Genomic DNA, 9,525 nt, shown 5'->3' with positions numbered 1-9,525 from the left:
ATATATATATAGATATATATAGCTATTGCACTGGGTGTCAACTATAAAGAAACAGGTTATTGCACAGGGAATTAAATGGTAATTGCACATTGCACATTATACATTGCACAAGTTATTGCCATTGTATTACTAATACAATAATGGAGTTAAACCATGAATATTGAACATTGACTTATCATGTGGAGCAATGCCTAAGCTGAAATATAGTAAGTTTTTATCTGAATGCTGCAAGTTTTTTGTTTAGAATTCCAATACACATAGCTCACCCCAGTGCTCTTTTAAATAGAGCAGGAAGGTTTATTAGGTCTTCAAACCACTGTTTTCAGACATCACTGGAAAAATCACCATAGATTTTTTAATTTTTATTATTTGCTTTATGAAAACCTACAGACCTTGCAAATACAATTTTTTTTCTGGTGGTCATTTTGTTTTTAATCTTTTTTTGTTTTTTATGCTTAGAAGTTTAGTGTTGCAGACATATGATCTCACTTAAGCATCCTTTGTCTGTGTCCTCAGAATCCTTATGCCATTTCTTCTGTTACACTTTCTTTTACAATTCTTGATTTCTATTACAGAAACAAATGTCTTTATACTGAGCTGAAATTCTGAAAACTATTGAAAAGGTAAAGTTATTAAAAGTTATAATATATGCACTTTAAGTTTTGCACATTTCCTGTTTTAATGTTGCAATCCACCTGAAATGTAGCAGCAAGAAGTCTGGAAAGTCAGTTAATCAGGCCTAAAATGTGCAACAGGTGTCACAGAACACGGAAAGCCACCTGATGACTGTTTTTGTTAGATAAAAAGCTATCCCAGCGAGGCAGACTGAAGCTCAGAACATGAGATCAATGGAGCATATTCAAAAGACATTAGATAGCAGTCCTACTGTCACAGCTCTGTGATAAAGTACAGGAATCTAGCCTTCCAGCATACAGTGCCACTTCTCTGTGATCCTCTAGTGGCTTTCCTCCTTGGCTTAATCGCTCCATGTCTAAGTGAAAGCTATAGAAAGGCCATCAGTGTCAAAGCCAGGGTTTGGTTTGTCCTACCCAACGCCCAGTGGCCCAGGGGACGCCAAGAGGTGAGGACGGTGAAGAATGGATTGCTGTTGGCTCCGGAGTCCCTCATTCACTCTCTAACTTGCTCACATTAAAGAGAGCTCTAATCACTGCAGGGACTTGGCCAATGATGTGCTTATCAAACAGCATATTTCAAAAAGGCATCTTAAAAGGCCCGAGGGCGAAGAGGCAATAAGAGCACATTTGTATGTGGATGAAAGGGAAAAGTGTAGACAGACCTTGCATCAGAATACAGCGGGGGGAGATCATTAGCATCAGTGGCAAAATATTCAGAGAGAGGGAGAGAGTGAGGTGGCGCTGGGATGGGGATGTTGGGCTGTGGGGAGAAAGAACAGTTCCCTTCGCTGTTCAAATTTTTTTTTTTTTTTTTTTGTTATACAAAGTTCCCAAAAAGAATATGAGAACAAATACATTTTTGAACAAAGGCTGGTCTCTTGAAGTGGAAGCCCACTGGGGTGCTTGAGGTGGCTCCTCTGTGGGTTACAACAGAGTGAAGCCACAAATGCATCTCCTCTGACTCTCCTCTGATAGAACACACCCAGCACGTGAGCTTTGAACTGTGAGGAAGAGCCCTGATTCAAACACAATCATAAGCTACATAATTCCAGCGTTCTTTCCGTGGCATTGGTTGCATCTCTACAGCATTCTGGTTAAAGACCTTAACAAATTCAGGCCACAGCCCCCCCTGTGTGACAAATACTGGTTGAAATATTATCATCTAACTATACAAAATGGCTGAGAGAAGCACAGTTTGCGGTTTCCAGTTAGAGACTTTCCAAAAGTGTGGCAATGTGAGAAAGTTTTTTATTTAAAAGCTGCTGAATAGCTCTTTCTTGCTGTTAGACACAAAAAAATGGTTCTGCTAACGATGAGAAGACGCGTCAGATTTCAGGAGTCGAAGCCACACAAAGAGTCTTGTGAATTCCCCTCCCAAAAACGGCGAATAATCTTCCATCATCTTTAAAACGTTTACATGCATTATCTAAGTGTAAATATGATTTGTTTATGTGAGGAAAACAGTTTTCTTATGTGCTCATTTTAAAATATTTATAAAAGGGCAGAAGCGCAAATGGGTTACAAGAAACTGAGGCAATGTTTAGTTTTTTTCCTTTTTGGCAGCATTATTTAAAATAACTTTACATTGTGTTTCATGTCAATGGTAGATGCCTTACAAGTGCAATATTACAGGTGCATATACTGGATATTTGATCTCCACTCAAGGGAAATTCACTATCAAATTTCCACCAAAACTTATAACTTTCAAATTAGAAAATGGCTGCAAAATAAACAAAAATGTTCAAACATTTGACAAATATATATAAGCATATAGGGTTCAAAATTTGAAGTCTTAAGTAGTCCAGACTTGCCTTTTTTCTTGATTTTAGATTGTAATTTAGATTACGAAACACTAAAAATTAAGGTAAAGTTGCTTGTTTTTTGGTTTTTTTCCCTTTTAGTTTCTTAAATGTTGTCTTTTGTTGTTTTGTTTTTGTTTGTTTTTTTCCTATGGGTGGGTTTGTCGACCTTTCTGATGAGAATACATGAAAAAAGTGCAGTATTTCACCCCAGAAGCCAAATACCACATTTAAAATACAAAGTTGTCCAACATTTGATTTAAGTGTTCATTCAGTTTCAATGTCAATAAATAAGAGTTTTAAATACATTAATGTTGACATTAATTGTTATCAATTTCAAATAAATGTAGCTGAGGAACTGCTAAAACGTATTGGCCAGCTTTATCTTTTAAAGTTCATTTGAGGTTCTTGTAACCTTAAATAAATAATGCAGGAACTCTTATTTCTAGGGGATGTAATAAAATGTGACACAGAGGCCTGTTTCTTTAGCTTCGGGTCAATAGTTTAAATAGAGAGTCCAAGTTATGCAGGATGCTCAGAGAAAAAAAAAACAAGAAATGCAATAAAATGCGTTATTTTGGTTCTCCAAATTTAAATATCTCTTATTACCTTACTTCTTTGTTTTTTGTTTGTTTGTTTGTTTGTTTATTTAGGATGGTATCATAAAATAAACAAACATTTCCTGTCCTATCAAAAAACAAAAGTTTATGGTTTTTCTAAACTCTGCCCAGCTAGAATGTTTTACATTTTATCAAATAAACAAAGAGCACTTCACTTTGGTTAGGCAAGACACACAGGATGTACTGTATACATTGAATACCACCACTGTTAAGCATGGTGGAGGATCTGTGATGCTGTGGGTCTGTTTGTCTTCCAAAAGGTTCCATAAACCCCTTTTAATTCAATTAACAAATGAGGTTGCATTATACTAAAAATAAATAAATAAATGGCATCTGCCAGTAAGCTTAAGCTCATAATCTTACATTATCTTTCAGCAAAACAATGACAAAAATGACTGAATTCACAACAGTCACAGATTCAATTCTGGATGAAAAACAGATATTTTCGATAAATGATACATCAATTTTGCTTGTTTTTTTTTCTTTTTCGGTTTTGCAGCACTAGTGGCTCGCTTTTTTCGACAGTAGGCTGACAGGAAAGGGGGTATGAGAGAGGGGGAGAGACATGTGGCAAAGGACCACAGGTCAGATTCAAACCCGGGACGGCCACATTGAGGACTAAGGCCTCCGTACAAGGGTCATGCGTGCTAACCACTGCTCCACCTGCACGCCCAGATGATACATCAATTTTGCTAAATAAAAAAAAAAATCTCTAAAGCTTAAATATTTCATTTTTTTATTGTGGTATCATGCTATAGTATATGAAATCCCAGAACAACCAAAGATGTTGCCAATATATGGCTGTTTTTATAACAATGAGGATTATGAAGAGAAACATTTACAACCTTAAATCAATAAACAAGATCTGGGAAAACCCCATGCACAACAGTGTTCCTGTACATTGGCAGCAGCTCATCATCAGTTCTACATATGGCTGACTAGACTGAAAAACTGATCCCCAGCAACAGAGGGACATGCATGGATATAAACAAAACTCATCAGACTCAGTTTGGAAATCCGGGATCAAGAGACCAATTATCTTAATTATTCCACTTTTCCCTCCATCACTCACGTCTGCCTGTTTTCCCGCTTTCTATTTTAGCTGTGTCTGCATTTGTGGTTGTTTTGTTTCATGCATTTCACAACACAAAATTACTTCGTAGCTCAGAGAAGCTGCCTTACGTCTACTCTTGCTTTTTTTTTTTAAATCAGCAAAAGAAAAATAGCTTTTTTTATTCATTTGGTTTGGGAATGTTGCGGCCGTTGAGTAACGATGGTGAAACGAAGCTGGGAAACCCCTCAGGGCCGGGCTGTCTCTGTTCAACCCGTGAAAAAGTTACCACCACCACCTGCATCAACCAGTCAACCTCTGCAGCTCCCCTGCTAAAATGGTGACAGCATTTCGTCAACTGAAAAGAGGGGCAATTATTGTGTGATGGATTTCACCTGTATACCATGAAAATATGTCAGTGCAAGCCTCAGGTCTGTGAATTCACTACCAAAAATCATTTCTCTGTCACCACATAAAGAGACAGATTTTTGTGAAAGATCAAATAGCTGGAAGCATGTTTGCCCAGCAATCTCTAATAAAAGAGAAATGAAACTAAGTTTAATATCTTCTAGAGGATGTTCAATCTAGATAAAAGTTGTTCATCTTAAGTGTTTGGAGGGATGCTGTTATCAGTAAAATAAGACTGCAATGACTATATAGAGATTGAAATTAATATTTTATGGTTTAGATGGACTGATTAAAATCAAACATCTAGTTTGATTGCAGTAGAATTCGAATGATTCTAAGTGATTTCCAAAACTGCCTAAAGTATCTTCAGAAACAGGGCAGTCTAGCAACAAAATATGAAAACAAGTCTTCATATATATTCATATTTTTATTTATTTATTTATATTTCATTTCTGGAAGGATATCTTGTACAACAAATATCCCATTGGCAGTTAAGCGCATTCAATGTGTTTAGAAGCCAGAAACAGTCACTTATTTAAACAAACACAAATACAAAATAAAGTAAACCACAAAATAATGAACTGCATGTATATAACATACAAAAGAATCCCATGCCTACTTAGTAGGTAACTTCAACATTCCAGCTCTTGAAGATGTGGATATTTACATTTACAAAAATATACTTTAGATTTTTTTTCCTTTTTTTTTTTGCTTACATTCTGATAAAATGAAGCGGTGCCCTCATAGCTCGTCCCTTTTTCTTTCTCCCTCTGAGTGCGTACATTCTGTAACAAAAATATTCCCTTAACACTTAAGGCGAGATGCAGTGCATCCACTCTCACACTCAGCCGAGTTACAAAATCTGCAAGGCTTCACGAAAGGCACCAAATAACAGGAGCATTTGTCTGTTTAAGATTTTTTTTTCAGGTTTTTTTTTTCCATTTCTCAGTTTTTTTAATATAACCAAGCGATATGTCACATGTGAGAAAGAGATAGTACCAGTGGATGATATTTACAACAAAAACTAACATCACTCTTACTCATGCTCGAATACTTAAGTGCTTCTTTTTTTATCTCAAAAAATGTCAAAACGAATCACAGCATCATCACTACATAATAGAGAAAGTATGTAGAAAATATGGCCCTGCTCACTTCAAATAATACAATGCAAATAATTGTTCACATCAGTGGTACCAAGGAGTGATAAAAACAAAACATGGCACATGTACAATATACATATTTGATAGCTTATGTATATCATTCATTGTCTTTTGTATAAATGCCTCAAGGACGAACGTGCCTGAGGAATCCGTCTGTCTCTTGTTTTAGGTTTATTTGTTTTGTTTTTTGGGTACCTGATAGCACAGACCCGCCAGAGCTGTTTTCCGTTTGTCTCTAGAGTCCTATATGCATCTGAAGGGCTGCAGTTTTTTAAAGAGACGGTATAAAATCCCTTTAAACATCGTACTGTCCTTGCCCAGTCCTTGACATGTTTTTTTTTGTTTTGTTTCGTAGTTTCTTTCAGACAAATCTCAAGATTTACCTGCACTACACCCAGGAGGGGGAAAAAAAGTGCTTTTAGGGGGAGGGAAATAAGAAGTCCTTTTGATACTGATTTCTTTTTCTCCCTAAAATGAAAACCTTGCAGAAGGAGAAGTGCATTGAGAGTACAAAAAGTTTTTCTCTCTGCTCTGTTTTTAGCAGATCTCGATTGTCCTCGGGGAGACGGTGCTGTGCATGTCTGAAAGTGGCGTGGGCACCGGAGAGCTGTAGATGTTGGATGCAACTGATGAAGGGAATGAGGTGGCGACTTGAGACTGGAAGGTGGTGGACATAGACGCCGATGGGTAAGTGGTGGCGATGGATGGAGAGGGGTAGGAAGTGTGGACGGGAGAGGAGTAGCAGGAGGTCACTGGAGAGGAGTAGGAAGATACTGGCGAGGGGTAAGAAGTGATGGGAGAGGGGTAGCTGGAGGCGGGGGAGGCAGAAGATGCTGGCGCTGACGTTACCACGGCAGCTCCAGCCTTCTCTGCCTTCTTGTCCTTTTGCCTGAGGTGGATCTTTGTGTGCCTCTTTCTCTCATCACTGCGGGCAAACTTGCGTCCGCAGATCTCGCAGGCAAAGGGCTTCTCACCTGTGTGAGTGCGGATGTGCGTTGTCAAGTGATCGCTGCGGCTGAAGTTTCGCATGCAGATGCGGCACTGGAAGGGTTTCTGACCGGTGTGAATGCGGATGTGACGAGTCAGCTCATCGGACCGTGAGAAGCGACGATCGCAGGTCTCCACAGGGCAAGCATAGGGCCTTTCATGTGGTGGCGTCTTGCTTGGCCGTGTGGGGTACTTGCGCATGCGGCTGGGCTTAATAAGCTGGGACTGGTAGACAGTTTTTAAGTCCTGGGAACCCGTCTGAGTGGCAAAGGCCTTGATGGTTGACAGAGGAGTAAGCGAGGGCTGGTTTGACTGACTCTGGAAGGGTTTTTGGTCAGGAGGGACCAGGCTGATCTCCCCCTGCTGCTGGGGGAAGAGGTAGTCAGGAATCATTGGCACAGGGAAACTTGTCTTGCTATTAGGGTATGCAGGCGGTGGGTACTGCACTGATCCGGCTGAGCTGACAAAACCCTGGCTCTGGTCTGGAAAGAGGTCGGAGTTGGGGCTGGAGTATGTTGGGGCAGCTGAGTAGATTGGATTGGGTTCGCTGTGGTGGATTGAGGTGTTGAGGCTGGAGCTTTGAGATGTGGAAGAGGTTGAGGAGGAAGAAGTGGACGAGGATGGGATGGTTGACGAGGAGGACGAGGAGGTCTGTGAGGAAACTGAGGAAGAGCTGGAGGCAGGTGCAACATTGCCCATAAGGCCGGTGAACAGCCCCAGGATGGGCTCCGCCCAGAGGCTGTTGCTGCATGTTGTGGCGGGTTCAAGGGTGAAACGGCCAGTGTAGGATATGGGAGGCAGCCGCTGGGTGGGATATGTTTGCTCCCCAATAGACTTTTCACAGGAGAAGGGGATATCAGATAATGTATCTGCAGAGAGTAGAAAAGAAAAAGAGAAATAAGTCAAACTGTCATTTTCTATACAAAAAAAATACTCCTTCCAGAGGTAGGCAGCGAACCACACTCTCTACTCCATTTAATATCATTAAATTAAACACTCTCTAATAAACTCTCATCCCCCAGCTTGTAAACTGTCTCTGTGTCAGAGCAAGCAGTTGTGCGTGCTTCCTGGGGTCACATTTTCCTCTATGAACAATATCTCGATCTTTCTTTCATTTTCTGTCTTCCTGTGTTGCACGAACACACACAGAATCACAGATTCCTAAAGACCATTAGAGCCAGAGGCAATTGATTACCAAAAGCTGCAGCTCAGCGGGTTTTAGGAATCTAATTTAAATTGAATGGAAAAAGTCTATAAAGCATGTAGTGACTGAGCCCCATTTGACTTTTTAAAAGGTAAATCATGTAGATGTATAAACATTTTATTTATATTTATCTTGCTTTTGTAAGGTTCCATAAGCATAATTAATATCTATTTATCTTTACTTCCCAAAGTCATGATACTGGTAATTTAAGAAATAACAGTTTAAAATTGTTGAAAATGTAAATGTAGAAATTTATCAAAGTTTTATGTGAACTCTTTTCTGCAACTCATAAAATATTATCTTAACATAGCAAAGCATTTTGCAAAACAAGCTGAAAGAAGCTCATGTCTTACCTCCAGGAAGGTGGTCATACTGCTCCCCTGGTTCCCCGGAGCCAAAGCCTGCACCCTCGGGTGCGGAGGCAGAGAGGAAGGGGGTCCCTGCATTGGTGAGCATCATCACCTCCTCCAGTTTGGGATAGTTATCCATGGGGGAGTGAGGAAAGCTCAGAGGCTCTGAGATCTGCAGGGTAGGGAGGATCATCTCGGTCTTGGCTGCAGCCATCCTCTGCTGGTGCTGAGGCTGCGCTGGTGGCTGCTTCGGAATCGCTGTGTGTGCTGGCAGAGCAGTGCCTCACAGGTGGAGGAGATCACTTAGCCCAACACTTCAGCCGATGCAGTGGAAAACCTTGCTCCGTAGTTCTTCTCCAGTAGATGTTTTTTCCTTTTCCTCTCAGAGATGAGAAAAATCCACTCGTATTTTCAGCAAGAAAATAAATATTCAGTCCTCTACACTCATCTCCTAAGATTAATCAAAATTGATCAATCTTTTTTTTTTTTTTTACATTAAATTAGGCTACCTTTCCAATCAGGCTCTGACTGTCTTCTATGGTTGTTGTTTTGACTTTTTTGTTTCACTTTTGTAGTGATATTTCTCAGGCAGGGACTTCTATGTGTCGCTGTTCTAACTGTTGCTCATGTGGGCTCTCAGAGCTCTCTCTAAGAGCTGCGAGGTTTCCCTGCTCTTATATACACTCTTGTCGTGACGTAGATGTCCATAAAAGGAGGCTGAGGAAGCCCATATTTAGGCATTGCGGTGGAGAACACGCCAGGCAGAGGGACAGCAGAGGAGCGACTTTATATTAACCGATTGCAGTAAATTTGCGAATACACCCCCCCTCCTCCGGTCCAGAATCCATGCGTCTTCACAGGCGAGCGGCTCCGGTAGACAAGCGGCGTTATTTTCACTCTCTCTCGGTGCTCAGATAGATTTGATTCGGATCTCCCATCTGTGCAGCGGGCTGCCGGCTGCTCCCGGAACCCTCTGAACCGCCGTTCCTTATAAGGTCGTGACTACATAAGGACCTATTCCGGTGGGTTTCCATTTCCCTGTCCTTATTTGGAGCTTCCTGAGGAGGCAGCGCTGATCGCTTTTTGGACAGAGAATGAGACCGAAGTGCAAATCAAGTCTAGCGTTCACAATAACTAACGCTGGCAACAGAGCCCGACTTGTCTAAGAGAAAACATATGATCGGGCTCAACTGAAGGGTTTATATGTCACATCCTGAAACATTACACAAAGTTAAATAGTCTGCATTTTTTTTAAATTATCTATAAAGTAGCCCATCATGAAAAAAATCATGTAAATAAGAAAAAAAAAAA

General features: G+C 40.4%; 1 protein-coding gene across 1 annotated transcript; it reads right to left on the bottom strand.

Moving 5' to 3' along the window:
* Positions 1 to 4,949: 4,949 nt before the first annotated feature.
* On the bottom strand, positions 4,950 to 8,987 carry egr1 (early growth response 1). Its single transcript, XM_015401272.1, has 2 exons — positions 8,218 to 8,987; positions 4,950 to 7,529 (listed from the first exon to the last, which is right to left on the bottom strand). The coding sequence occupies exons 1-2, from the start codon at positions 8,426 to 8,428 to the stop codon at positions 6,211 to 6,213; spliced, it is 1,530 nt and encodes a 509-aa protein (XP_015256758.1). The 5' UTR covers positions 8,429 to 8,987; the 3' UTR covers positions 4,950 to 6,210.
* Between the last annotated feature and the right edge of the window lie 538 nt (positions 8,988 to 9,525).

Source organism: Cyprinodon variegatus, unplaced genomic scaffold, assembly GCF_000732505.1.
Source record: "Cyprinodon variegatus isolate N-32 unplaced genomic scaffold, C_variegatus-1.0 Scaffold31, whole genome shotgun sequence".
NCBI classification, from domain to species: Eukaryota; Metazoa; Chordata; class Actinopteri; order Cyprinodontiformes; family Cyprinodontidae; genus Cyprinodon; species Cyprinodon variegatus.
Note: the sequence above shows the minus strand (reverse complement) of the source record. Positions and strands in the feature narration are given on the sequence as shown.

Bases quoted from the DNA above. Each gene is read 5' to 3' on its own strand.
- egr1 (XM_015401272.1), bottom strand. From the start codon at position 8,428: ATGGCTGCAGCCAAGACCGAGATGATCCTCCCTACCCTGCAGATCTCA. The intron at 7,530-8,217 runs GTAAGACATGAG...TACTCTCTGCAG, and splicing joins GTATGACCACCTTCCTGGAG to ATACATTATCTGATATCCCC.